The 27,598-nt window shown below is 35.8% G+C and overlaps 5 protein-coding genes across 8 annotated transcripts in view; 1 reads left to right on the forward strand and 4 right to left on the reverse strand.

Annotated features, from left to right (window-relative positions):
* Positions 1-3,260, reverse strand: part of LOC107047823 (2-oxoglutarate and iron-dependent oxygenase domain-containing protein 3) — a 6,165-nt gene extending 2,905 nt beyond the window's left edge. Inside the window, exons 1-2 of the mRNA XM_015270667.2 lie at positions 3,006-3,260; positions 859-1,296 (exon numbers count right to left, since the gene is read on the reverse strand). Coding sequence (XP_015126153.1) covers positions 859-1,296; positions 3,006-3,103 — 536 coding nt within the window. The 5' untranslated portion in view covers positions 3,104-3,260. The remainder of the gene's footprint in view (positions 1-858; positions 1,297-3,005) is intronic.
* On the forward strand, positions 3,141-8,557 carry LOC107047822 (COP9 signalosome complex subunit 3). Its single transcript, XM_015270666.2, has 4 exons — positions 3,141-3,488; positions 3,623-3,883; positions 6,064-6,788; positions 7,624-8,557. The coding sequence occupies exons 1-4, from the start codon at positions 3,434-3,436 to the stop codon at positions 7,918-7,920; spliced, it is 1,338 nt and encodes a 445-aa protein (XP_015126152.1). The 5' UTR covers positions 3,141-3,433; the 3' UTR covers positions 7,921-8,557.
* LOC107047824 (nicotinamide riboside kinase 1) lies at positions 8,292-10,408 on the reverse strand. 4 transcript variants are annotated; one of them, XM_015270668.1, is made up of 2 exons: positions 10,320-10,408; positions 8,292-10,241 (listed from the first exon to the last, which is right to left on the reverse strand). In XM_015270668.1, exon 2 carries the CDS (start codon positions 10,161-10,163, stop codon positions 9,591-9,593), a length of 573 nt encoding a protein of 190 aa, XP_015126154.1. In that variant the 5' UTR covers positions 10,164-10,241; positions 10,320-10,408; the 3' UTR covers positions 8,292-9,590. The 4 variants fall into 4 exon arrangements, with proteins under 4 accessions (XP_015126154.1, XP_015126157.1, XP_015126156.1 ...); XM_015270671.1 differs by having other exon boundaries at positions 8,292-8,500; positions 9,653-10,343; XM_015270670.1 differs by having other exon boundaries at positions 8,292-8,500; positions 9,595-10,343.
* A 103-nt stretch (positions 10,409-10,511) lies between these two features.
* On the reverse strand, positions 10,512-14,378 carry LOC107047825. Its single transcript, XM_015270673.2, has 3 exons — positions 14,213-14,378; positions 13,888-14,102; positions 10,512-10,726 (listed from the first exon to the last, which is right to left on the reverse strand). Exons 1-3 carry the CDS (start codon positions 14,274-14,276, stop codon positions 10,607-10,609), a joined length of 399 nt encoding a protein of 132 aa, XP_015126159.1. The 5' UTR covers positions 14,277-14,378; the 3' UTR covers positions 10,512-10,606.
* A 2,097-nt stretch (positions 14,379-16,475) lies between these two features.
* On the reverse strand, positions 16,476-25,798 carry LOC107047712 (neprilysin-1). Its single transcript, XM_029126733.1, has 11 exons — positions 25,739-25,798; positions 25,524-25,628; positions 23,157-23,286; positions 22,295-22,354; positions 21,916-21,980; positions 21,670-21,846; positions 20,144-20,219; positions 20,002-20,053; positions 19,801-19,868; positions 18,427-18,713; positions 16,476-16,676 (listed from the first exon to the last, which is right to left on the reverse strand). Exons 5-11 carry the CDS (start codon positions 21,976-21,978, stop codon positions 16,476-16,478), a joined length of 924 nt encoding a protein of 307 aa, XP_028982566.1. The 5' UTR covers positions 21,979-21,980; positions 22,295-22,354; positions 23,157-23,286; positions 25,524-25,628; positions 25,739-25,798.
* Between the last annotated feature and the right edge of the window lie 1,800 nt (positions 25,799-27,598).

The following is a 27,598-nucleotide window of genomic DNA, read 5'->3' on the forward strand; positions in this document are numbered from 1 at the left end:
GGGGGGGGGGGGGGGCGAAGTATTGAATTTCAAACTTCACTGTCAATTTAATGGAATTCCTCATTTTTAAGCAAAACAAAAAGACGAGAATTCTCCAAGTTTACTTGAACTTTCATTGAAAACATGAGTACTCAACTACACAAAATTTTCAATCAACTGAGAATGTTGGAAAAATTTTACGAAATTGTTTCTGATTCCCATGAAATTGAATGGAATAATTGAACTAAAATTTACAGTTTCGAATGATTTTTTCACCAAGTTGTGAAAATTGAAGTTTTAGTGAAACTCCCACTTGACAAAAATTTCGAAAAACTGTACAGTGATCAGTAAAAATTTGTCAAAAGTGTAAAGATCAGAACTGCATGGCTAATTTGCCTTGAATTGGATGCAAAGTCACAAGATTGAAAATTGGCATGTAATTTCAGTAGCAAAGCACTAGAACGGTTCAAGTAAATTGTAACTATTTTTCAATGAATATCTCGAAATCTAAGGGAGATAGCAAAATTTTCATTATGACCTTTTTTTGTAGCCCATAATCCGTTCTACACAACTCTACTTTTCACAATAATAATAATCGTCTGAATGTTCAGTATTTTCAAGTGATTCCGTCATTATATAAAAGTGAAATTAATTTTTTTCCACTGATTAAGGTCTACAAAAAAAGTAATTACGAAAATTTCGTTATCTCCCTTAGATTTCGAGATATTCATTGAAAACTGATCAATAGTCAAAATCGACTTAAACGGTTTTACCGCCTTGCTACTGATTTAAATGTCCAAGTGTCCATACACCAATAAATCTCTAAAAGCATCAAATTCATAAATGAAATCCATGTCCTATATCGACATTCCTACTCACTTATAAATAGCAAAATCCGGAGGATTGAATATTTTGTTGGCCCCCTCCAGTGCAAAAACATTAACAAAACTGTTTCCTTTACTGAGAGCTCCACTGTGAAGATCCAAAATGCTAGCTCCGCCTGCGGATCCTCCGAGATTGATCCCATTGACAGCAATTTTCAGCAGTACATCAGTCTCACTCGTGGAGACCAACTTATCGGTGATCACCCTCCCACATTTTTCAGGCACACACTCGGGATACTTATCAATATCCGCCTTATAATCTATCGAGCAGTCGGCATTCTGTGTTCGACTGAGTAAAACGTCTCTCTGACGAGCAAATGACACTTCTTTGCTGCGGGTGCTGTTGTACCAGACGATGAGCATGACACCCAGGATCAAGATACTACGGGACCAGACTTTTTGATACGGAAACCTGGGTATTGGTCCATATTTCCTGTGATTTAAGAAGTGAAACAAGTGAATAATTGCATTTTTTGTTTTCGAATGGAACCATTGTAATCGCTCAACTTTAAGCTTCCAATTTTTGTGTTAGGATAACTAAATATCAGTAGCGAAGCGGTAAACCTGCGAATCTAAGAGGAATAGCAAAATTTGCATCATTGCCTTTTGTATAGCTCTCAATTCGTTCTATAAAAAAGGTTATTACAAAAAATTTGCTATCTCCCTTACGTTCCAAGATATTTATTAAAAACTGACCAATAGTCTAAATCGACTTAAACCGGTTTATCGCTTCGCTGTTGATATGGTTTAAGGGGAGACTACTACGAGTTTTAAATGTCGCGGGCTATTGGAATGAGATTTTTCATAAATTGAAGATCAATTATATATTTCTAAAAACGAATAATTAGTGCAAAAAAACTAATTGTTTATTGTTCGTTTACCCCGCAAACCCTTAAAATGTTAAAAATAGTGCAGGGCCTCCAATTTTTGAGCCACAGAGGATTTTTTTGCGAAATTTTTTGGGAAAAACATGTGCAATAACAATTACGAATTAGTTTTTTGAAAATCAACTCTTACACAGCTAATTTCGTTATTATTTTAATAAAAAAATTACACCATTCATGTAAAATAGCCCGAAAAATATTTCTGAAAGAATCAAGAATTTATTTTTAATACTTTAAGGATAATTTTTCTGCCTATTTTACATAAATTGCGCCAATTTTTATATTAAACAAAACGAAATTAGCTGTGTGGAAGTTGAATTTCAAAAAACTAATTCGTAATTGTTATTGTATACATTTTTTTTCACAAATTTTGAAAAAAAACCTTTGTAGCTCAAAAATTGAAGGCCCTGGACTATTTTTAACATTTTGAGCGTTTGCGGAGCGAACGAACAATAAACAATTAATGTAGTATTCATAGTAGGTGTTTTTTATTTGTTTTGTAATTTATTTCCAGAGCCTGAAGAAGCTAAAATATTTAGCGAAATGTTGCATCTATGACAAATTAACGAACGTTATTATATTATGGGAGGGTAGGGTAAAATGGACACTTTAGACTTTTTTAAAATTATTCATAACTCAGGGACAAATGTATCAATAGAGCTCAGTTTAGGCTCATCACAAAGGGAAAGAATTGTTCTTTGTACTGAAAAAAAAAATGATCAAATTTCATCAACATTTCAACCCGTCACTAATATTTTAAAAAAAAGTCAAGTGTTATTTTACCTCAATCTCCCCTATTTCTCCAAATTTTCTCTTCATCCCTAATTGAAAGCTCATAGTAGTCTCCCCTTAAAAAATCGGAATATCCGATTTTTAATGAAATGACTCAACGGCTGACCCTCACCCTCTTGGAGATTGATCTCGATTTTTCTACAATTGGGGGGTTAGAAAAACTATCTCACAATTTTTTCAGATTAGCTAAATTCAAAAAAAATTATTGTGATGAACAAATTTGGATGTTGTTCATTCCTACACAGCCCAAAATTAAACGAGAAGCAGAGAGTAAATGTGTAAATGGGGTAATAATCTCCAAGGAATGCCGGGATCCTCCAAAAGTAACATTTTCATGGCGATGCGAGTGTGGGGGGACTAGTGGGGGAATATTCCTCATTGACAGTTTACTGTAGTCCGATTTACTCAGAAAATGTCAATGTTTCAAGGACCATCTCGTCCCACCTCCCATAAACAAACAACTTACGGCTCTACTCTGTCACTTTCCCCAGTTTTCTCCTCGATCTTCTGCTCATTCTCCTGCTTCCCGTGTCTCTGCCTAAGTTTCTTCTTCTCCTGTGACATTATCAAAGGATTCAATCACCAAATGAAGTGAAAAATCGATGATTTCTCGCATTGACAGACTTTCGTTGACGCCGGGTAAACACAAACTGAACGGAAAGGCTCTTCCCCTTTGTGAGCAAAACAAAATGCCCGATGATTTCTCATTGGTCGATGCCCCCTCATCACGTGACACTCGACCAATAGTAATTCACGAAGATTCTAAAACTCATGGGAGACGGACTGAGTGTACTGCGATCGCTTTTTTACTGAGGTTTTCGGGTGCAATTCGACAATAAATTCGAACTAAGAATTTTAGATAGAGGTGATGATAAGCGGAATCTGTGGACGATAATGGCCTCGGCACTAGAGCAGTTTGTAAATAATGTTCAGACTCTTTCCACTCAAGGTAAGTCTCCTAACATAATGTTAACCTCAAAGAAACACCTCAGACTTCGCTCTTCAATGTATTTTCTCATCAATAAATTGTTTTTGTAATTGTTAATAACACGATTCATTGACTCATTGCGTCATTGGTTGAAGGAAATTTTCGGGAATTGTGCGATGTCATCAGTAAATCCACTGAGGTGCTTATGAAAAATGCCCAGCACTTGGACAATGTCCTGGAGACCCTGGACCTTCAGCAGCACTCGCTAGGAATACTGGCAGTTCTCTGCGTGAAATTCTCACTTCCAAATCCAGCTGGGAGCAGTAATGCTGACGCTTATAAGACGCTGTTCAATCAAGTGCATGAGTTCATCGCTGGCTGCAATGGAGAGCAAGTGCGATTTGCTCCTGAGACATGTGAGTATTATTGGAATTCATACAGAGAGAAAAACAAAACATTCATAAACTCAAGTCCATTCTTGTGTCAATCTTGTCGTCGATTGAGTGTCGAAAAGGCTTAAAAGATTTGAGTAACTCGAGAGATTCTTGGGACCAGGCACGACAAATTGGGACTTATAATATCATATGAGCTTCTAAACTAAGAGGTATTGTCCGATAGGTCCCTTTGTATGCATGGAAGGTTCAGGGGAATACCTGATTAATTTTGAAGCTCGAGTGGTATTCGGGAGAAAATGTTTCCATTCGTTGAAGATCTAGATAAATGAGCTTATAGAAATTTATTAAAACACTTTGCAGAGGATTCTACGGAATAGAAAATGGACTTGTAATATTTTTCTCTAAACTTAAGGTCCGGGTGGATTATCTTTCGAACGTCATCTCGATTGGTTTTCCATTGTTATAATGTAAAATATATTGTAATTTCCATTGGATTTTACATCACGCAGGAGTCCCTACAAATTATGATTGTACAATCAAAAAAATGTAGAAAAAAACTGAACATTTTCAAAGAGCTTTTTTAATAAAAATTAAATAATAAGTCCGATAGAGAGGAAATAGTGAATGGATAATTTATCTTGGTAACTAACGATCTGACAGCCATTGACTACTGTGACAAATGACGACCTAACAGCCATTAAATACATCAAATTATTAATTTGCAATTTCCTCTCTATTGGGTTTATTTCCCAATATTATTCAAAAACGCTCTTTGAAAATGTTCAGATTTTTTTCAACGTTTTTTTGATTGTACAATCATAATTTTTGGAGACTCCAGGGCTATGTAAAACTGAATAGCAATTGGAGATCATTTCAGATTATCAAAATAAAAAAAACAATCAAGATCACGTTTGAAAGATAATCCACCCGGGCCTTAATCTATGAAATTTCCACATGAAAGTGTCCATTTCTGAATTTTTATTCTCGGAAATGATAAGATTAAGAGAAATTCATCAAGAGCACTTTTTGTAAAGAATGATTTTGAATACGAAGAAGAGATGTTTCTGATCTTTCTCTGTCAATTGAATAATTCTCCAAATATGTAGGAGATAGTAGGGCAAAATGAAACAATGGGGTAAATTTAAACATGGAGTAAAATAAAACAGTCGAAAAACGACAGTTTGACGCAATTCAAACAAAAAAAAATAATTTTGTTCATCAACTATTTTTTTTATTAACTTTTTGTTTATTATTGGGGTACTCATGAAAATAATAATTTTTCATTCAGTAGAATGGAAAATTATTGAGAAGTTTTGATGGGAGAAGATTTTGTCAACGGATTAATTGAAAAGAAAATGAAACAGCATAATCCAAAGTCCAGAGGAAGGCCCAGGGGGAGACCCAACATGGAAGAAGGGAAATGTGATGCTGAATTTCAATCCAATGAAGAAGGAAAAGTGTAATCGCCCCAATCTAATCAATTGAATTATAGATTAAATATTTCATATTACTTGGAAAGAGAACTGTGGATAAAATTAGTGAAAATTATTAATATTGTCGTCTTGATATAAGAAATATATGAAAAACCTTCGGGACTTTTGAATGAGGAGACTACATAGACTCAGCGATGACGAGGTCTCTTGTTAGTTTGGCTGTTCGAGGGTCAGGGGACGAGCTGACTAGTGGACCTTGAGATCAAGATCTAACAGGGCAGTGGGATTCACCTATGGAGGTAGTCGCTACGCTATATGTTTCGAATATGAGTGATTTTTTTCGGACCGTCTGTTCGTTTCTACCGAATAGAAAATGATTATTCTCATCAGTACTCCCAATAATAAAAAAAAGTTAATTAAACAATTTTTTTTTGCTTTAATTGCGTCGAATAGTCGCTTTTCGGCTGTTTCATTTTGTCCCACTCTCTCCTATATAGGTCAGAATATACCACTCAAATGTGCATTGATAGCAGCCATATTGAAAAATATATAACACGATAATATAATAATGATATATAATATAATATAACAATATATATATATATATATATATATATATATAACAATAATATCAGAAAGCAGCTAGAAAACAAAAATAAATCATAGAAATTATTTATACATGCAGAGAGAAGCATTCCATAATCAATTGACAAAGCTCGAACAGAAAAATTAAACAAGATTTAATATAATGAATTAATTTTCCCCCAGATGCAGAGCTGTGTCACCTCGTAACTCAAGTAATGGTCGAGCTGTCGTGGCCAATTGGAGGTATTGATCTCCTTCGTCGTGCTATCAGAAAGATTCAGCTGTTCGACAGCCAATTGACATCGATACACGCAGACCTCTGTCAGCTCTGCCTCCTCTCCAAGTGCTTCAAGCCAGCCCTCGAATTTCTCGATACAGACATAACGAATATCAGTCAAGAGGGTGGACAATTCGACTCCAAGTATTTCCTCCTCTATTACTACTATGGTGGAATGATCTACACAGCTGTAAAGAACTACGACAGAGCCCTGTACTTCTTCGAGGTATGCGTGACACTGCCAGCGATGGCTGTCAGTCACATTATGCTGGAGGCATACAAGAAGTTCATCCTCGTATCGCTGATACTGCATGGCAAGATCATCAATATACCAAAATACGCGAGTCCTGTACTGATCAGATTCATCAGGCCACTCAGTCAGCCTTATCAGGAGCTCGCTGCGGCTTATCAGACGCATAGCTGTGACGAGGTCCAGGGGATTATCACTAAGTATCAAGAATTATTCACTAGAGATCACAATCTTGGACTGGTTAAGCAGGTTCTGGGGTATCTGTACAAGAAGAATATTCAGAGACTCACCAAAACGTTCTTGACGCTCAGTCTCAGCGATGTCGCCAGTCGAGTGCAACTGGCTGGACCTGCTGATGCTGAGAAATATATTCTCAATATGGTAAAGATTATAAGAATATGTAGAATACATTTTTCATGTCCATTTCTTTTGCTGTGTATTTGGTTGATGTCTTGGGAATTAAGGATGTTTATTCAAAATCGCAAGTAGTTTAAAAAAATGATTTTTTTTTCAACTGAGAGATGAAGATATTCACCAACCCACGTTCATTATTTAGAAATGAAATAGACAAAATGCACCAAATGCATGCGCTAACATGTGCTTTTTGCCCGGGTACCCCTTCTTTGGCCATTGGATTCAGTATGATTTTACACATTACCTTCTATTCTATTTTGATTTCTATTTTTAAAGTCTTCTAGTAGGTGAATTATCAATTTCAACATAAATTTCATAAGAGCTCGTGTATAAGGAAAAATTAGTTTATTCATTTCTGTCGAGACTATTGCGATTATTTTTTTTTAACGTTAGAAAAGTTCGTTATATATGTTCTGATGTCAGCCGAAAAAAATTATAGAATTTTCCTTGACCGTGAAAAAAAAACACATTTACCGATAATGGCTAAACATCCTTAAAATTCCATTTAAAAATTCTATTCGTTTTTTACGCCATTTCTATAGAAGATTTTGCAACTTTACCGTGTCATTTTGTCAAGAGATATTCAATATAAAAAAGTCACTAGATTTCCATTTTTCTATAGAAATTCTTGTGCGAAAATTTGTTTCGCTGTGTTTTTATTGGTTTCTGATAATAGAATGCAAGAAAAAAACATGGAAAAATCACGCCTGGGAATTTTATAGAAAATCCCAACAGCATACGTTATATAAAAAAATCCACATCTATAGACATTTTTCTATAAAAAAATATTCGTTATTTGCAGATTGAAGATGGTGAAATATTCGCAACAATCAACCAGAAAGACGGTATGGTAGTGTTCCACGATGACCCCGAGAAATACAACTCCCCACGTATGCTCGCACGTCTCGAGAAACAAATGGCAGCATGTGCAGAGCTGGACAAACGTGTACTCGAAATGGACGAGGAAGTGACTGTGATGCCTCAGTATGTACGTAAGGTATGCGGTCAGAGTGACCAGGACGATTCAACCACAGGGCAACCATCTAGCAACGCCACCAATGCCCAGAGCCAACCCAAGATCAACACTTACTCTATGTAACATCGGTCTGTTGCGCATTATTTTTCTTCATTTGCGTTAAAAACAAGGAGTACAGAGAGCCATGAATGCATCAATGTACGTTTTAGGTAGTATTTCCCATGTTTTTTAAGTGCAACTTTGATTTGTGAGGATTACAGTCAACATTCGGAGATTCAGTTTTTCAATAAAAAAAAACTGCCTAATAAAACACGAATAAGTGAAATTAAAAGTCACAATATCTCTGAAATAATAAATTCTTCTCGTTTTATTTTCTTTTTTATTTTCATATAAAGATTCTGGAGATATTGTTACTCTTAATTCACTAAACTTTTCACACTGAAGACGATTAGGAAATTCAAGACAAATTTGCATAAATAAATTGAAACAGAAAATACCAGTAAATTTATCATCTTTTTATTTGCTTGATCACAAAAATGCTCAAATACAATCGCTATTCAAGGCAAGCGAAGAGAAAAATTGATAATGGCACGGATGGTATAAAATTCATAGTTTGTAAGTTTCTTTAAGGAATTCAATAACTTTCATATGTGGTGATAATTCTGAGCCGTCGGGCTACGGCTGGATCTTATCAGCAGATCAACTAGAATAAGAAGAAGAATGAGGATGCTGAATAAAGAACTGAGAAGTGTGAAAGTCATCAGAAACTTTTTTTTTTTTTTAAAAACTACCTTTCCAAATTGTGCTATAAACTTCATCAAACTGAAAACTTCGAAAAGATTATGAAAACTTCTAATATATTTTCATATGCATTGAGCTAAAGACAATAGACGATTTGTAAATTTGCTAAAAATGTTCAAAACTACGAGAAAAGATCTACTCTCCTATTTTCTTATGATTCCTGAGAAATCTACATGAAACTCGTTGGAATGTCTGGTAATTGTCGACAGTTCCATTCAGAAAGCGACTTCGTCTGAGAAGTTCTTCATCGTAAATATTTTGTGAATATCTTGGAAATGATAAGGTTAATGGAAATTCATGAAAAGGCATTTTTCTAAAGAATTTTATTTACTAAAGAAACGGTTTCTTTGGCCTTTTTATTTTCAATGAGAAAAAAAGTTTTCTAGTAAGAAACTCATGGCTCAAAAATTAACAAGAACAAAATAGCTTACACTGAGAACGAAAAATCTTTCATCAAGAGGTTCTTTACTTGTTCCAACCACGAAAATAATTTGTTTATGACAAGTGTAGTTGAATCAATTTATTCAATAGTTAAGAAGTCTCAAATTCAACATATTTTAATGCAAAAACTACTTGACTTGGTTCGAGAAATCGCTTACTTGTTGTAAACAAATTGTCCCTCATCTTAGACAAGTACAAAATCTCTTGACGAAAGATTTCTTTTCTCGTTGTGAAACAATTTCTTCTTGTTAATTTTCGAGCCATGGGCTTCTTGAAACGAGTAAAGACGTATTTCTCAAAAAAAAAAAAAAAAATTCTCAATGTAAATCTCATCATTCTTCAGATATTTATATCCTCTTTCACAGACGGTTCAATGGGGTACAAAGAAGCTACTTTAACATTCTTCTCAGAACCTCATAACTTACAAGATATTCACAAAATGATCTGAATGAGGTCTCAAAAATAATTGACTATATCTAAATTTGTTAGAAGCGTCTTAAACAAGGAAAATTCCCCTGATTGAGGATAAAAAGGTTTCTTTTCCAATTTTCTTACAATTTCTGGGAAATTTCTCGAAAAACTCGTTGAAATGTCTGATCATTATCCACCGTACCATCCAGAAAGGTGATTCCTCTCAGAACTTCCTCGTCATCTTCAATTTCCTTCTTATACCTCACGTATTCTGGCCACACGACCATATCGAAATATCGAGGCACATCCGGTGGATCATAGACCCGACGATTCCTCCTCCATTCACACTCTTCCCTCGACAAGTCCAGAAAATACCTCATATCACACAAATCAAAAATCGGTTTATAATTAAAGAGGAGAAACCCATCCATGATCAGTAGTTTCGTTTCACCTTGATTATTATCATCTTCACCAGACGATAAGATCCCCAAGATATCTGAATGCATCTTGTTCATGTCTAGACTCTCCAGGATATCCCAATTATGATGATTCAATTCGGGGATGTGAACATGTCGTGGATCGTCTTTAGGACGGAAATAAGTGTCTTGATTTATAAGAACAGAATTTTTGAATTTCTCGTGAAGTTTTTTGGCCAGTGTTGTCTTTCCACTGCATGTGGCACCTCCAATCCCAATTACAATCCAGTTAGTCATCTTCTGGTCCCTGAGAGCCCAATTATTGAAGTACTCATCAAAAACTATTTTTTTTCAGATTTTTATTTCTGAATTTTACTGAAAAATACTTTTGTTTAAAGGCAATACAATAACATAAACGAACGTGCAAGATTGAATTACTATTTCTCTTCTTACATAATCCCAGAGGCCATATTCAGTGATGTCATTCAATTTTTCTATCTGTCGAAGCGAAGATAACTGGGCTCAAATGGTATAGAGTGAATAAGATTAAACCACCAATGAAACACAGTCCGCAGATAGCAGGGACCATTAGAGCAACATTGCGGGAGTAGAAGAGGGATTGCAGGCGATTGTCGTCGATGAACGGCAGACCCAACACCCAGACTGTGTAGTAAATAAATACTATTGATGTTCCTATCAGAATGATCTTCCCCTTTTCACGATCACTGTTGAGCATTTTACTATTCGCCGGTGTATTCAGCTGCAAATTTTGCGAAGTCTTCTTCTGTGAAGGCTGTAGTCTGCTTCTCCTGGGGTTTCTCTTTGGGTTTGAGGGGTTGTTTTACGGCTCGATTGAATAACTGGGGATTAGAAGGAGGAAAACCAAGATTATTATTTAGATTTTTTGAATACTTTGGATTCGCCAATTCGACTTCGCCAATTCGAAGTGGTGTTCTTGTATTTTTAGAACTAGCCCATTCGAAGTAGCTCTAGCCTTTTAGAAATTTTGAGATTATTGGAAACTGCAAGGAATTCTTCGGAAATTCGATTAGATTCGGAATTGGAATTTTGGTCTGAATGTAATAACCATTTTAGTTCGGCATGTCGTGGAAAAATCAATTAACAAAAATGATTTAACGGGGGAGTGGGATTCATCTGTGGAGGTAGGTCGCTACGTTAAATAGGGGTTTCGAATATCAGTGATTTTTTCGCACCGCATGTTCTTTCTTACCGAATAGAAAATTATTATTTTCATCAGTGCTCCCAATAATAAAAAAAGTAAATAAACGAAAGTTGATAAGAAAATTTTCTTTTTGCTTGAATTGCGTCAAATGGTCGTTTTTCGCCTGTTTCATTTTGCCCCACTCTCTCCTATATGAAGAGAAAAGCAATTTCCCACTTGTTTTCTTTCTTTGGAGCGTTGCTTCCAAATGGATATTTCCACTCAAATCAGAATTCTCAGGAACTTATAACCGTTATTTCTAACATGATGCTTGCAAAATAGTGCGGGTTCATTTATTAATTTTCATTTTTTCTGTCATCTGTATTGATTTTCATTGCTTCTGTTCATTATTCACCTGTCCGGTAGTTCTCTACGAACTATTTCGGGAACTAGAGAATCCAGAGAAGGTGTGAAGTGACATTTCATTCAGGGGAAATGGAATATTCTGTCGAAATGTTTCTGGTATTTTTGTCTAAACCTGTTAGTTTTTTTTTCACAGATCGCGGTACTTACCATTTAATTTTGAATTTTTGGAATCGTGCAATTACGATTATTTTTTCCTCTCGTTAGAGGAATAGAAAATTCATTTTACACCAAGATGACATGTTCGTCAATTTTAAAATCTATTCATTAAAAAACCGCTGAGGGTGGCTTAAATCGGGACTGCGGCACTTACTGGGACATCAATGGTAAATTTCTTCTAACAGATCGAAAGATAAATATGCGAATTTTTTGAGAGAAATGACTTCTTTTTATATTTTTTCTCAGGAAAACAATTTTTTCGGATTTTCAGAAATAGGTGGGGCAATATGGACATCTGGGGTAAAATAGCCTCTCAAAAAATTTCCGGAAAAAATTTTCGGTTTCTTTTCAAACTTCTAATTTTCGAGAATTGTTTCATTGGGCAATATGGACACCCGATAAATGCTTATAGAGTAGACTAAAATGAATGCTCAAAAAATTTTCAAAAAATTGTCAATAATGAAATTTTAAAAAATTGCTTCTTGACAAAGTCCACAACCGAAAAATTATTCAAGAGTAAAATGGACACCCGAAAAAGTTGGTCCTATTCAACTTTTGATCAAGAAAATTTTCAACAGACATTTTCCAACAGAATCGTGTCCATAACTTTGTATCTTATATAAACAGGAGATGTCACACGTTTATTCCTAAATGTCTGAAAGAGAAATCGCATACATGATGATAATGATACTGACTTTGTTGATAATGTTGATGATATTGATCACTGATGATGATGTTAGTGTTAGTGATTCCCAACGAAGTATCTATTAATTCTCAATTGAAGTTTGCATGGATTTCGAAGAATTTCTCCTTAGTATTATACTATAAAAATTCGTATACGTGAAAGAACATTGATTCCCATCTACTTAAATATTAACGTGATGAATCATATAAAATCTATCAAATTGTCAGACGCGCGGAGCGCGCCTTCGATTTCGTAGAAATTACTGTTGGAAGAGATATTAACAAATATACTTCAACTCTATTAAATTTTGCCTTGAAGTTTGAAATATAGAGTAGCTTTGGATTTCCCGTTTTACTATTAAAATAACTTTGAAATCATTAATTTTTTTCAATGAACAATTGCACGTCCTACACAACTGACCTTTTGCGAAATTTGCAAGATGGCTACTTTTCCACTTACAAAGGAAATCATCATAAAACAGTAGCAAGAGGGGAGGATGAATGAGCAAAGAAAAATTTGGTTTACCACCCCCACGACAAAACAATGATTTTTTTTTTAATTTAAGGCCTGAGTGTACTATCTTTCGAATGTTACCTGGATTTTTTTTATCTTTCGTAATTCAAAATTGTCCATTGAGTGGTACATCATGTAGAAATTCCCAAAAATTATGATAGAATGATAAAACAAATAGAAAAAATTCTGAACTTTTTCAAAGAGCGTTTTTAATTGAGAGTTAGAATGAGTTGAAAAAAGTGGAAATTACAAATATCTGATTCGCTGTGGCAAGTTATCTATTAGCTGGCATTTCCCATGATGGATAACAAAACACTGACTCCTCATGGGAAGTAACAGCTAGGTATCTCAATTTTCAAAACAGAGGTATATAGCCATCTGCCATTTTTATGTGATAAAAGTGTGTTAAAAAAATTCTCCAAAATATTACAACTTTTTTCAAAGAGCCTTTTCCGTAATAAATGTCTCTGTGCAGTGTGGGAAAAGATTTACGAAATCAGTCTTCCCCCTGCATGATATTGGGTGACAAGCTGCCATTTGTCACTGTAAATCAGATACACTTTTCAATTTCTTATTATTTAATTTATTCTGAATATAAATTAACAATGCTCTTTGACAAAATTAAGGATTTTTTCTATTTTTTTTGATTATTCATTCATAATTTTGCAAAACTTCTGCAGGATGCATGACTTAATTGGCAATTTCAGATGACGAAAGATGAAAAAAAAACATCGAGATAACGTTCGAAAGATAGTACACCCGGGCCTTAAAAGTCGCAATCATGACTAGTGTTTCAGAAATTGAATAACATTGTTGAAACATAAAAAATTGAGACAGGAACCGAAGTGTCCATTTTACCCCGTTTTTGCTTTACCCTTCAACTCCTACGACGCAGTCTTATGACAATGTGTTCGTTTTTACGAACTTCAAATGAAGTCGGAACAGTAGATTTGAGCCACTTCAACTCATTATTTAAATCTGGTGCCCATATATCTTCCCATGCACCCACCCCTATTTGCTAAATAGTCCACAATCGTCGGCACATTTATGGTATTTATCATTTTTTCATTTTTTCGTACCTTTTCAGCAGTTTCTCCATCAAGTTTACGACTGCTCAATGAAAGAAGCCTCTGAACATTATCTTGGACGGATTTTTCCGGGTTTTTCAATGATTTTCGTGAGTTCTGATCAATCTTGTGAGATCGTGCTGTTTTTCCCTTTTGTCGAAGTCTCTGATGGGCTGGTATTAAATCCAGTATGCCATTCTGTCGCTTGTTCTTCTTCTTTTTCTTGTCTAAATTATACAAAGAACATTTTAAAAACAATTTTTAATCAATAATTCTGCGTTGATGCGCCAATTTTTGATTGGCCTAACCTATAAATTAGTGTTTATTCTATTATTACCTGGATTCACATCGGTTTCATACTCAACGAGATCGAGACTGGCTCGAACAAGGGAATAGGACATTTCAGGATATTTATTTCATTGCTCTGTGATTATTTCACGTGATTAATAACCAAAAATTGCAGAACGATGGGAACGTGACTACCCAATCAGAAACAAGTTATCTACAAGATAGCGTCCCTGTAAATTTGAACGAAATCGGAGGGGGGGGAGTGATACTATATATTTACCGATAGCGCAGCGGCATCTATAATAGTTACAGGCAACTGTGAAGTTGACTACGAAGTTATCTTCTAGTATACCCAATCACTGTCCAATGCCGCGTTAGCACACTTTTTGAGTGATTCCAATAACTGTCGCCGTGACAGTCTGAAATATGACGAAACGTTGCTTGATTGTGCACTAACTATGAGTGCTTTCGAGGTGCAAATGAGAATGGGCGCATTGAGTCAACGTTTCGTCTACTTTCAGTCATTTTATAGTTATCGACATGACAACTCCTGGAGACGACCTATAAGTGACTGAAAGGCATACCTGCGTTAACTTGATGATGGATACATTGTTATTCAGTCAGCCACTAATCGACTATTCGACTCCAAATAGACCATCGAACACGTCAATATTTTTGTCTATAACTCAACTTATTAAGATGAATATCCATGATAACTTTACGTTGCCAAAACGACAGGAAATAGCGAAGGCAAGACTAAAGGAATTTTTTCGGATTTTTTGCGATATTTTTAGACTTAGGCAAAACGATTTAAAATTGTACAAAAATATCTGACCTAGTGGCAATTTGCCACTAAGGAGGTTAGTGAAAAGTCAAATGGCTTTATGACAGTCCTTCTCCAGGTACCAAGAGCGAGCATCTTCGGACATGGAAGATCTGCCTATGCTTATTCACGAGACTACCTGAACTGAAACACTGAAAAATATTTCTCAACCATCAGAATAGTTGGTAAATATTATATCCATTTTTTTATGCGACAAAATTTCTTCTTCACGTTTTTATTTGAGACCACACCCAGAAAAATGACTCATTTAAATTAAATAAAAATAATTATTTGAAAAACTTTAATTCGACTCAAGAATATATTTATTAAAAATTAATAAACTCATTTACTTGTTTCAACTAAATTAATTAATTTACATGAAATAAATAAAATATTAATTTCAAAAAAAAATTTATTCAATGTAAATAAACTCTTTATGTTTTGCTTAAAATTTGGAGAACTACTATCCTTTTCAGAAGTGTAATCCGCAAACTTTGGAGGCTTGTATCTTCGCGAAAAAAATGGCACTACTATGGGGCTAATTTCATTCGTTAAATTGCATATTACTCTACTTCAATACGGCGTTTCTTTTTTTTTCATTCGATAGTTTCTGCGTTATTATGATAAGAAGAGGAAAAAACTAATGTGTTTCGTGTGCCGTGCAAATTAATTAACTTTGACCGATTCTCAGGACCTCAATTTTGTTTTTCAAAAATTATCCCAATTTTTTACGATAGCCCACATGTTCAAAAATGAAATGGTTAAACAAAAATTTCAGGCTTTGAATAATTACTAGTTTTTTAAATAAAAATAATTGGTTCCACAGTCATGCGTTTTTTCGTAAAGATACAAGCCCACAATGTTTGCGGACTGGACGTTTGAAAAGGATTAGCATTTTTTCATGTTTCAATTTTTTTCATGTTGAAATCAACATTTAGGCGATAAACCCTAGAAAAGTCTAGAATATTCTGGAATATTGTCGGAGTACCTAAAGAATAGACCGATGATGAAAGGGTTTCGTTGGTAACTTCTCAAATCAATGGAAAAGTTTCTATCAATTTTCACGGTAATTATACCATAAAATCGTCCTTCACTACACGTTGAATTTATGGGAACACCTCACAAGTTGAAAATTTAAAAAATTACTTTTAGAAAGAAAAGCGTAGAATGGGAGGTCCGTACATCTACATGAGCCAGCCTCCATATAAATAAGTGTGATGACTCAAAGATGTGAATCTCGTTTACAGCAACCAGGTTCCGATCTAATTTACGTCGATATACTTCAAGATTAAGACAAACTTTAATATTTACCTATCGGTAAATCTGAAAAATATGAGCCTACTATGCTACCATATTACCAATATTTTTGATAAAGTGAAAGACATCATTTGTACACAATTCACAAGTTCTCAAAATTGCCGGAGAACTATAAATAATCTACATTTTTTCTAAAGCTCATCCAAAAAGCAATGTTGCAAAAAATAACGAGTCATCTGTCGTCATTCAAGGAAGAACTTCTTTTTTCCCAAATGGTACATTTTTTCGCCGCATTCATGGAACTTCCCACTGTACAATTGAAAGCTGCGCCAAATCTTGGAACATTACTAATACCAACATTTACCCGAAGTTCCGGTGGACTGTGTACGTCAGATTCATCTTTATAGTTGTCAAGTGTAACTTGACAGTATGTCTGAAAAAATGAGCTCTTGAGAATTAAAAAAAGCCCAGCTATAGGGGAGAGTAGGGCAAAACGGACCTCTAAGGCAGACCGGACCACTGACTGAAAATTGGTAATTTTTTTTTCTTTTTTTCAAATGAGCAACACTGAATGTGTTGAATTAAAAGTGAGTTTCTTGGATCCTGATCATCACAGGGTTTTTATTGTTATGTCCCACATTGCTAAATTCTTTTTCGACGCATTACTGCTGACCAAAGTTGCGCCACTTACACAATAAGCCTACTCTTCAATACTTCAAATGTAATCCAGGCCAATTTCGTGAATCACCCAAGCTAATAAATGCCCGATACTCGGAGCATCTTCAGACTCAGTTGTTCCCCCGAAGGGTAACTACCAACACTTGCGAGTGATCCACGAAATTGACCGCGAAACCGTTCTCACCACCAAAGACATTGTCAAAATCTTTGGTGACCTTATTGGTGTATTCGAGCCTTGAGAATACGTAGAAGGGCGTAGTGGGTGTTCAGGAACCTTTAGTCAAAACTAGTGCCAATCATCGCGTATACAGGAGTGCTGGGACACGATTTGTTGATCAGTGACTGAGAACTCTTTCCACATAAATACAAAATAAAATTGAACATTCCTTCACGTGTGACGACAATCCTGGAGACATAGTAAAACCACACTTCCAGGAACGGTTCAAGGACACGACCCTAGCTACTAAGAGCTCACTACCATCAGAGTGAGAGAGAGAGAGAGAGGGAGAGAAGTTAAAACATCAAATGTAAGTCAGCACAATCAACTACAAATAAACGTACCATCCTAAGGCTGACAATAGCGAGCGTGTGATATTCTTCCAAGTAGAGTCAAATTAGATTCATAACACCCGTTCGGGTCCGGAAAATGTTCACATCAATGTATCCAAACCCAATCAGTTCAGAATAAACCAACATATATTAGATTGATAAATAACAAAATACTATTCATTACGGAACCCAAGTCCTCTAGCCACAAGTTAAACAGGAGAAATCAGTGTCAACAATATAAAAGAATCTAAACCTAAGGATAGAAATATCCTTAGAGATTTTTGGTATATGTATTTGAGATAGGTAGGATATCGATTCAAATCCTCGACGTTTTATCTGTCTTCGGATATAACATTATAGACAATAAGTGTCGTTGAAGCGCAATTTGATCAAATTTGCTGATCACCTCAAACCACAAATGCTTTTTTTTGCTTCCGAATGGAAGCAGAACAAAAAACAAAAGCAATATTTAATTTCATGGAACGAAATAGTATTCTAAAATCAATCTCTACACAGGTCGACACATTTCAGTGTCACCACACAAAATTCTTCCGACTGAGGTTCTTAAAACTGGGTTTATATTACGTGGCGACCACATGGCGGTGACTACGAATACTACGAACAAAACATAGAACAAAGGACAAAGAGAAAATGCGTTCCAAGTGGTCCAATGTACTGATCCTTATTTTTCTGAAGTTAGTCTCCGACAGCCGGAGTTAGAGTAAAGATCGAAATGTATTTTCTACGTATGACTGAATAAAGAGTCACAGTCAAATTAAATTCACACAGTTATTTATTCAATCCTACCCATAAATCCAATCAACAAAAACACCAATTAAAACAAAAATGATTAATTTTCTGTCTCAGGAGTCCGTTTTGCCCTGCGATCCGCTTTACCCTCCCCTGCGTGAAAACCAATTGATGATTCACTCTGAATATCGGTAGCGTATTTTTACCCGAGCAAAAGCGATGAAGAACATTTGGTCATCAGTAAACTTTTCGAACCCTGGGAGCTTCACTGTCACATTTGCCTTCCCAGCCTGTTTCGCACGGTCGTAAGCACCCAACATTAGTTGAGTTGCAATTAAATCCGCGACATTTTCACTCATTGTTTGAGCAACCAGCGAATCCGATTTGAAATAGTTTCTGAATTGATCCTCAATGCATCCTAGTTGAATCTTGTAGTTAAAAAGCATAAAGTCATCTCGTACAGGGTTTCTAGTTGATGTTCTATCTCTTATTCCTGATCATGAAACCATGAATAAGTCAATGTCTATGCTGATTTGACTTAATTTATGCAAAAGTTCCGTAACATTTAATCCGTGAAAAAAATTTTTGCAACAAAAACAACGACAATTTCCTCCACACCCATTATTCCTGAGGTGCAAAATATCTGCCGTTCAATTATCCGGTTGTTTCATTCAAATTTCATTCCCTTTTGAAGCAATCTTAAGTGCAAAAAAAAACGTAAATCAGAATTCGATAGCGAAGTGGAAAAACGTTTTAAGTCGACGCATCTCCCAGGCGGGTTTTTGAAGAATATTTCCCAATCTAAGGCAAATAACGAAATTTCAATAATTATATTTGTTGTAGCTCTCAATCGGCTCTACAAAAAAGGTTATAATAAAAATTTTACTGTCTCCCTTAAATTCTGAGATATTCATTGAAAACTGGTCAATATTCAAGATTGACTTGTACCGTTTGACCACTTCGCTACTGAATTGATAGATAACGTTTAGTTCGCAATTTTCAATTTGATAACTCGCATTTTACATGCAATTATAATGCTTCCGCCTCTTTAGCAAGCAAATTCCTCTTGATTGATAGAACCATGCTACTTCCATTAATTGATAAATATACATTACAACCATTTACTGAGATTCAATTTAACACATAATCACGAATGATACTAATTTAAAATTCCAAGCATTCAAGGGTTCAAATTGGGCATCATGAGCTCATAAACAATGGTACTGAGTGTATAGGTCACAGGTCTCAATGCTGAGGAGAGTAAATTTCGGGTAAAGTAATGCGGCTACTGGTGATAATAAAAATGGGGATACGTCGTCAAATAGTGAGTTTGATTCGAATCGAAAAGAGAGAGGGGCACCGGGAAACCTCGCTAGTTACAATTTACCATCCGAATTGGAAATACGTGGAATATCGAATATTTTACGGACGGATATAATGCAATAAGACTAACTTGTCGGCAGATCACATGTCAATAATCCAATTGGCGCTGAGAAAATTGTTTTCGGTTTTTTGGAGAAGTTTGTAGCGGAAATTTTGTCCATGGATCAAAAAGCGGATTATCATTTATTCGAACCTACCATGGTCATCAAAGCCATGACCTATCTCGTGGCTGATAATGCTTCCTAACGCTCCGTAATTTACGAAACTGTAGAAAAATATTATTAGTTATTTGATTTGAGTGGTGTTGTCATTTAAAAAAACAAATGTTATGCCAGGAATGAAACACTGCATTGAAAAATCATTTTTTTTGTTCATTAATTAACGTATTGTCTACTCACTCAGGTGCCTCTGAGTTGAAAAAAGGTAGGTGAAAAGCTCCTGCTGGGATATCTAGAATGGAGTATATTTGAGACGCCACGATTATGAATCAAACAAGTTTCGCCGCGTTAATCGACATATTAATTGGTATGGAAATATTACACCGTATCTGCACTTCCTGACAACATTCCAATAAGGGCCGTGCCCAGCTATCGTATCCAGTGTCTCCAGGAGCCATCTAAAAAGGATAGGATTCCAATAAGAGTGAAAGTTCGTTTTCTCACACATACGAAAACATTTCGTAGAAAACAGCTAGCTGATTCGCTAGAGAAATCTATTCATTTACTTGAGAGAAGCTTTTCTTCTTTTAAAATCGTGTTTCTCCAATCTAGTCATTCCCAGGCGAGCCTGATTAGGTTTCAATGATGACAATCATGTTGCTCTAGAAATCCTGCAATGATCATTCATTTTTCAGAATTTTTTTAAATTTTCATAATTATTGAGAGAATTTACTCAAGGTCGTAACTAACATGTTTTTTTTTCGGCCTTCGTAAACATCTTCCGTAAACATTTTCGAATTGAAAAATTTAGGCAGGTTCCAACCCCTGGAATGAACATATTTTTTTTTTTACTAGAAAAATCTAAAAATTTTGGTTTCCACCCCCGGTCACCCCTTTGCCTTACTTCGAATTAGTCGAATCTTTTTTGGGGGGTTGAGGGGGTGCCCGCGAACATTTTCCAATTGAATAATTTAGATTGTTTTCAACCCCCAGAATGATTTAATGATTTTAAAATAAATACTTCTCCCAAGTAAATGGATATTCGGCAAAAATATTTTTTTTTATATATTTTATTTTATTTTTTTTTCTCAGTGTATTGGATTTCACTTGATCTTCTATTGGAAAGCTCTGCAACTTTTTTTATAGAAATGGACGATCGAAACCTATCATTTTTACTGTAAAAAATTTTCCATTGGCGAAAGCTCGCAGGTCAGCTGGATTTCATTTCTCAATACAATCAACGAAAAATGAATAGAATTTCCAACAGATCTCCAATAAAAATGTAGCAAAATTTTCAGTTATAATACCCCGAGACCTTCAAAATTATCGGAATATTTCCCGATAGCTTCATTGGAAACAAATGAAAGTGTCAAGTTTTGCAGGCTAAAATTTATTTTTATTTCATTTAAATTTATTTTTCTGCAAAATTGACACTTTTGTTTGTTTACAGGGTAGCTTGAGGGAAATATTGCGATTAAATTTGAAGGTCGAGGGGTATTCGGCGGAGAATTTTTCGGGACTGGATTTTGGCCAAGCGGAGCACAGTATTCGAGGGCTTCTTCCAGCAAAGCACCCAAATGGTTAGAAATAAATGAAAAACTACTATGCAATTTCCAGAAGCTAGTGTGCAATTTTCGAAAAAATTTGATAACAAAAGAGTATCGTGCCGAGAATATGCTAAATTTTTCTATGATTTTTTGTGCGTCCAGATATCACTAACGCATAAGATTTCATTACCTAAACGATTCGGAGCGTTCAGCGGCCAAGTCGCCGTACTTCTTCGCAAATCTCCGAACATTCAAACGATTAGTCACATAGTCATCACCAATATTGAGCTACATATATTAATGAAGTTAAATTCCACATACTTTTTTTATTAAAGTTGTCATAGATTTCTTGTCTACATACATTTTCATAGTAACTTTCAATTTCTGTTCTATTTTGAATCCAATCTGGACGGCCAATAAGAATTTCCATTTTTTCCAGTTTCCTCTTTAGGGCCGATTTAGAAGAATTGCCCATCAAATTGGATTTTTCAATTTGATATATGAACTCTTCTTTAATATACTTCACGACTTCTGGTACCTGAAAGCACCAGGATTATCGAACTTCTGGTGATAATGAAAATTGATATCTTCTCGGAATAATATTTACTGCTTTTTGGTCGGTCTCCGTGAAGTAATGTTCGACAAACCAATGTGTATGCGCCTCGGACATTTCTGTTGCGTACATACAAACCAGCCAATTAGAATTTATGGAGTTATAAGTACCACCTATGAGGCCCCACAATATCACACCCTACACTGTTGAAATTTTTTGGAAATTCTAGCAACAGTTGCATTTGAAATTTCAACGTTGTGAAATTGAATGCAATTTAATATCAAATTATTAATAGTTCTTTTATTCACCTTGAAAATTCAACAGAATTGAGTTTCTCATGTGAAGCGATTATTGATACTTGAATGATAGCTTGAATTTTCATACTCATTGTGGACTAACCGGGGCAATTTATGCGACTCAGAATCTTCATCACCTGTTTCTTTGGGGGCCTCACCAAAAATGCGATTCACAAATTGCCAGTGGATGTAATTTACTGCAACAAATTTCGCTATTATATTGTTATAGAAAATATGAGAAGATTATTATTACATCTACATCAGGTATGAAAACTGCTCATAGAATAATATCATCGACTTAATTTGCAAAATTCGCCTTATTTACAGGAATTAAGGTTTCACATTGAAAAACTTTCGAGAAAAATTTTCCATAGGAAAGTATTCTATAAAAATCCTGGGCATCTCGCAAAGTGCTTGCAGAATTTTTTGCCTCATAGAATTTTCCGAGAAATCCGAATTTCTCAAAATTTTCCGGTTGAGGGCTCAAAAAATCCCACGAAAGATTCCGATAATGATAGTGGGACGATCCTATACACTGATAGAACGGTTTAGTCAAACCAAACGCGACTTTTTAACTATTACCACGATTCGTTAACTATTAACGAATCACGGGAACAGCTAAGAAGACTCGTTTGGTGCAACTGAATCGTTCCACCTTTTCTATCAGTGTAGATATGCTTCATATCTGGATCTACCAGACTCTTTACAACGAGTATAGTCGACACGGAGAGAAATGTTCGGAAAAAATTATGGAACTCACAATTCACTCACCGATTACGGAATCGACTCAGAAAATGTAAGGGACGATGTCGTAATTTTTCACAGGAGATTCAGATAAAAATTATGGAACGCTCCGGAAAAATTCAGTGACAGTTCCGTAAAATTTCCTACAACCACATTTCGCAGCGGAATTACGGAAAAGATACGTAATTTTATTGAATATTTCTCTCCGTGGGATATTGTCAGATATTGATGGGAGAAGATTGAATAATTGATTACCAATTGTTCGTTTAGTGGTGTTCCTCCATATTTCTGGCAACGAAAAGTAGTATTTTCTATCGATTTCCAGCAGTATACTACCGGGTATTTCACGAGTGGCCCAACGTTGAATCACTTCTTTCCAGTTTACCTGTATCGAGTGATAATCTCAGAGCTTCGGAATTACTGAATTAGTGAAAGAATCCGTGTTTTACTCCAGTTGCATTCGAACTGTGACTTTCTATCTCTACCTAGTGGAGAGAAGTGCAGTAGAGGCTTCGTATAAGACACCTCGCGTTCCGGGTGGTCGAGGTCTACCCCTACTCTCGGCACTTTTATCGCCTTCCGAATGTTTGTAGTAACGGAAAACTCCTAATTTTAAGAATGTCTCAATTGTGGGGAATTAGGTGTACAGTTTAGGTATGAATAGTCTAGACGTTGGGGAATTACGCGATGGTAGTTACATTGTAAAGTATTTCAGGCGTTAAGGAAAATATTTTATTAAGGTAGGATTAAGACGAGACCCAGGATTAAGTCTAGACGTAGAGTTTTATTGTTTTATTACGATAACGCTGTAGCGTCCTCATCGATGATGCACGACCCCTAGCTGACGTACGCTGCCACGTTTCGGGAAAACTTCCAAATATGGAAATGGCGAGTGAGGCCCAGAAATTGCGTGGTAGTGGGGGAACGCTAGGAGGAACGAAGGTGTACATTTAAGGGATGAGGGTACAACGAGGAGTGCAGTTCATTGTCGGGAACTATTAGACGAACATCGAAGTCGAAGACGTAGAAGAAGACGAAGTCCTCGTCAGAGGCATTAGACGATTTAGCCGTTTTTCTTAAAGTGTTTTTTTTTAATAACAATTGTAGATAAACTATTTCGATTAAAGTGTTTAGAATTATTCAGCTGTTTTATCTTTTAAAAATATACCCACATGTTTATATTCCGTGGGCTTCTTATAAGATACTTATGGCCCCGGTCATTTTTCAACGGGGAGAGAGTAGTTATAAGGATCAAACGGTGTTAACCCTTCAGTGGTCGCGCTGTGGTCGGAACGCCGCCGTTTAAGTTATTTTCACGATATCTCTAAAAATGTGATGAATTACGCTTTGCGTATTTACGAGTTCCTCAAATGATATATCCTGATGAAATTAAACACGGTAGCCTTGCACTGACAATTTTTTTTCAATTAATTTTTTTGTCAAGTGCGGTTAGCGGCTAGCGGTGTTGCCGACCCTTGTGATAGTCCCAAGCAACGTATGCGGAGGGGGGAGTCGCTGGCCAGTGATATGTTTATAGTGTCGTGTGGTTCTGGCAACAGTGCGCTGGAAAATGTGCGGACGGCGCAGCGCTTACAACGCGACCAACGACGTGCGGCGAAGGCGTGCGACTACAGAAGGGTTAAGGATCAAATGGGAGGGATGAACAAAGTGAGGAGGGTCCAATGATCTTAAGGGGGGTCACACCACTTTTTTCAAGTAATGGAAATATACATCGATTTTTTTTCCATTTTTTCCATCGAAAAATCGTAATTTTTCGTTTGCGATTCTTCTCGAGTCCACCAACATCAGCTGCCCTTCTATCACGCGGGGTTATGTTGAGAGAAAGGGGAAGGCGAGCGATACAAATTTAAAACATTAAACACATATAAATTGATTAGTTATCGATTTTCATTCAGTAAAAATGAAAATTTCATTGAATTCGGGCACAACGAGCGAGGTATCTTATTTGAAACCCGTCGATCCCTATTCTTCTCCTCTCTATGGGCGCGCATAATGGGGGCACAGGGGTTCCCGGGTTTCCACTCTCCTACTGTCTCTAAGGTAACTCATACGAAGCCTCTACTGTACTGAGATATCCTTAACGTGAGAAAAAATAATTCATCTATTGGAAATATTTTGTTTTCCATCTGAATTTCGGGAATTGTTTTCCTAAAAGCTGTTATAATTTATTAGATACTTCAATTGAAGAAGTCGAATTATTTTCAATTTTTCCGGTTAGCCAGGCAATTGTAATTTAAGAAAAACAACGCGCTGCGGTGTTTCCCTCGAAAAGAAACTGTACATGCGAATTCAAATGATTTGTGATCTTGTCATGTCCTCACGGGATATATGACACAGGGAGCAGTCCTTTCGAATTTCTTTGCGCACGAATTCATTATAACATATTGCTTGCAAAACGGGAGAAATTAAAAAAAATTGCGTCATCTGACCAATAATTATGCACTAGGAAGATCATGTCATGAGGATTCATATAAAAAGTTTTTGGATGAAAAATCAACTATTTGAGGTCCCAGACGTCAAATGAAAAAAAGAAGGGAAAATCATGCGGATTCCCTCCTTCATTCATTTCTAGAAAAGTTTCAGTAGGATTTAATATTCTACCACAGTTTTTGGATCAGGTTCTGATTGAATTTCCTTTTGCCATTCGAGAATAAATGTTGTAAGAGTCTGCAACTGCAACTCCGACTGGCTTCCATTCTGTCTTGCCTAAAAATCATCTTATCCACTAAAAAGGCCCGAGATAAATTTGTCACCTTCAGTTACCTGAAGGCCTAGGGAAAATTGAAAGAGACGTGATAACGATTTAAATTCATTACCTCTCGCAATTTCTGGTCAAGAATAAATAGATCGTCGATATCACTTTTTAGTTGCGCCGCAGAAACGTTGGCGTGATTATGACGAATGATTAAGTCGACAAGATATAAAATTTTGGAATTATTGAGAATCTCATTATCCATGGGGGGAAGCATGCGCAGCTAGAAGTTTGATGATTACGTTAATCAATCTACGATTCTTTTCATAAACTCACCGATCGCATTCCTGTGGCGATAAAAGTGTAGAATGCGCAATAAGTTGTCAAATTTGCGAAATTGGCATCGACTTCTTGCCATGAACGGTCATCTTCCTTCCAGTCATCAAAATTCATGGCCATTGGCCAGCCACCATTGCTCTCAAGAAATGATGCGATTGTATTGACTATACTTGCATTACGAGCAGCTACAATGAACGAAGCGAAAGTATATTCGTTTAACCCTAGTTGGTCACCTGACGGAAACTTGCGACTCTGGTAACCTCCGCGGGGATTTGCCGCCGTGTTATTTAGGCTCCAGCGTTGCCGAATTCACTCTACACTGCCCGAGCGCGTTTAACGAGTTTCCAGCAACGTCGCGCAACGGGCAATTTCATTTAACATGGGAAAAAATTGTTCAACTGTTGGAAATAATTTTTTTTCATCCAGAATTTGGGATGTAATATTAAAAAAACAATACAAAAATTTTCCAGATACTTTAATTGACGAATTCAAATTTTTTTTGGATTTCTCCAGTCAACCAGCCGGTGACAAGACGAAAAAAACGACACGTTGCGGCAATCCCCTCGCATGGTGACCAATCTAGGTTTAAGGGGTAGCAGCATGCCGTTAATTTTCGAAGTTTTTGAACAAATTTTCTGTTCAAAGTTATCGATATTTTTACAAATAAAAACACATTAATCACCAGGAGGTGATGATGAAGGTCTATGCGCTTTGAATGTTAAAAATATTAATAACTTTGAGCATGAAATTTGTTTGAAAATTTCGAGGAAATGGAAGACTTCTGTGTTACCCCTTAAGGGGAGACTACTATGAGTTTTAAAAGTCGTGGGTTATTGGAGTGAGACTTTTCATACGTTGAAGATCGATTATATAGATCTGAAAAGGAATAATTAGCGCAAAAAAAAAATTTTTTTATTGTTCGTTTTCTCGAGAACGCTTAAAATGCTAAAAATAATCCGGGGCCTCCAATTTTTGAGCTATAAAAGAATTTTTTTCAAAATTTTTGAAAAAATGTGTGGAACAACAATTACGAGCCAGTTTTTGGAATTCGACTCCTACACAGCTGATTTCGTTTTTTTTATATAAAAAATTCACTATTTGTGTAAAAAAATACAAAAAAAGCAAATTTAGCCATGTAAGAGGCAAATTAAAAAAAAACTAGGTCGTAATTGTTATCTCACATATTTTTCCGAAAGTTTTGAAAAAACAAAATCCTTTGTAGCTCAAAAATTGGAGGCCCTGGACTGTTTTTGGCATTTTAAGCGTTGTCGGGTAAACGAACAATAAAAATATTTTTTTTTGCACTAATTATTCGTTTTCAGATCTATATAATCGATCTTCAATGTATGAAGTCTCACTCCAATAATCCACGACTTTTAAAACTCATAGTAGTCTGCCCTTAACCCTACACTGATAGAATGATTCATTTATTCCAAACGAGATTCGTTAACTATTAACGAATGGTAGAGTTGAATATGACCAAATGAATATTCGTTAATAGTTAACAAATGGTTCACTTGAATGGCGTAAGTCGAGTCAAACAAGGTTTCTCAAATATACATTCGTTAACTATTAACGAATGAACATTTGGTGAGACCGAATAGACCCTAACCTCCAACCAAAATCCATTCGTTAACAATAACTA

The sequence above is a fragment of the Diachasma alloeum genome, unplaced genomic scaffold, assembly GCF_001412515.2.
Source record: "Diachasma alloeum isolate Michigan unplaced genomic scaffold, Dall2.0 Dall_scaffold_78908, whole genome shotgun sequence".
In the NCBI taxonomy this organism is placed as follows: Eukaryota; Metazoa; Arthropoda; class Insecta; order Hymenoptera; family Braconidae; genus Diachasma; species Diachasma alloeum.

Excerpts from the sequence above, each read along its gene's own strand:
- LOC107047825 (XM_015270673.2), bottom strand. The coding sequence starts at position 14,276 with ATGTCCTATTCCCTTGTTCGAGCCAGTCTCGATCTCGTTGAGTATGAA. Across the intron at positions 14,103-14,212 it reads TGAAACCGATGTGAATCCAG|ACAAGAAAAAGAAGAAGAAC; the intron begins GTAATAATAGAA and ends TGTATAATTTAG. Across the intron at positions 10,727-13,887 it reads ATGGAGAAACTGCTGAAAAG|TTATTCAATCGAGCCGTAAA; the intron begins GTACGAAAAAAT and ends TCTAATCCCCAG.
- LOC107047822 (XM_015270666.2), top strand. The coding sequence starts at position 3,434 with ATGGCCTCGGCACTAGAGCAGTTTGTAAATAATGTTCAGACTCTTTCC. Across the intron at positions 3,884-6,063 it reads GCGATTTGCTCCTGAGACAT|ATGCAGAGCTGTGTCACCTC; the intron begins GTGAGTATTATT and ends ATTTTCCCCCAG. Across the intron at positions 6,789-7,623 it reads AGAAATATATTCTCAATATG|ATTGAAGATGGTGAAATATT; the intron begins GTAAAGATTATA and ends CGTTATTTGCAG.
- LOC107047712 (XM_029126733.1), bottom strand. The coding sequence starts at position 21,978 with ATGTCCGAGGCGCATACACATTGGTTTGTCGAACATTACTTCACGGAG. Across the intron at positions 20,054-20,143 it reads TCAGGAAGTGCAGATACGGT|ATATCCCAGCAGGAGCTTTT; the intron begins GTAATATTTCCA and ends ACTCCATTCTAG. Across the intron at positions 18,714-19,800 it reads TCATGGCTTTGATGACCATG|GAATAAGAGATAGAACATCA; the intron begins GTAGGTTCGAAT and ends TTTCATGATCAG.
- LOC107047824 (XM_015270668.1), bottom strand. The coding sequence starts at position 10,163 with ATGACTAACTGGATTGTAATTGGGATTGGAGGTGCCACATGCAGTGGA.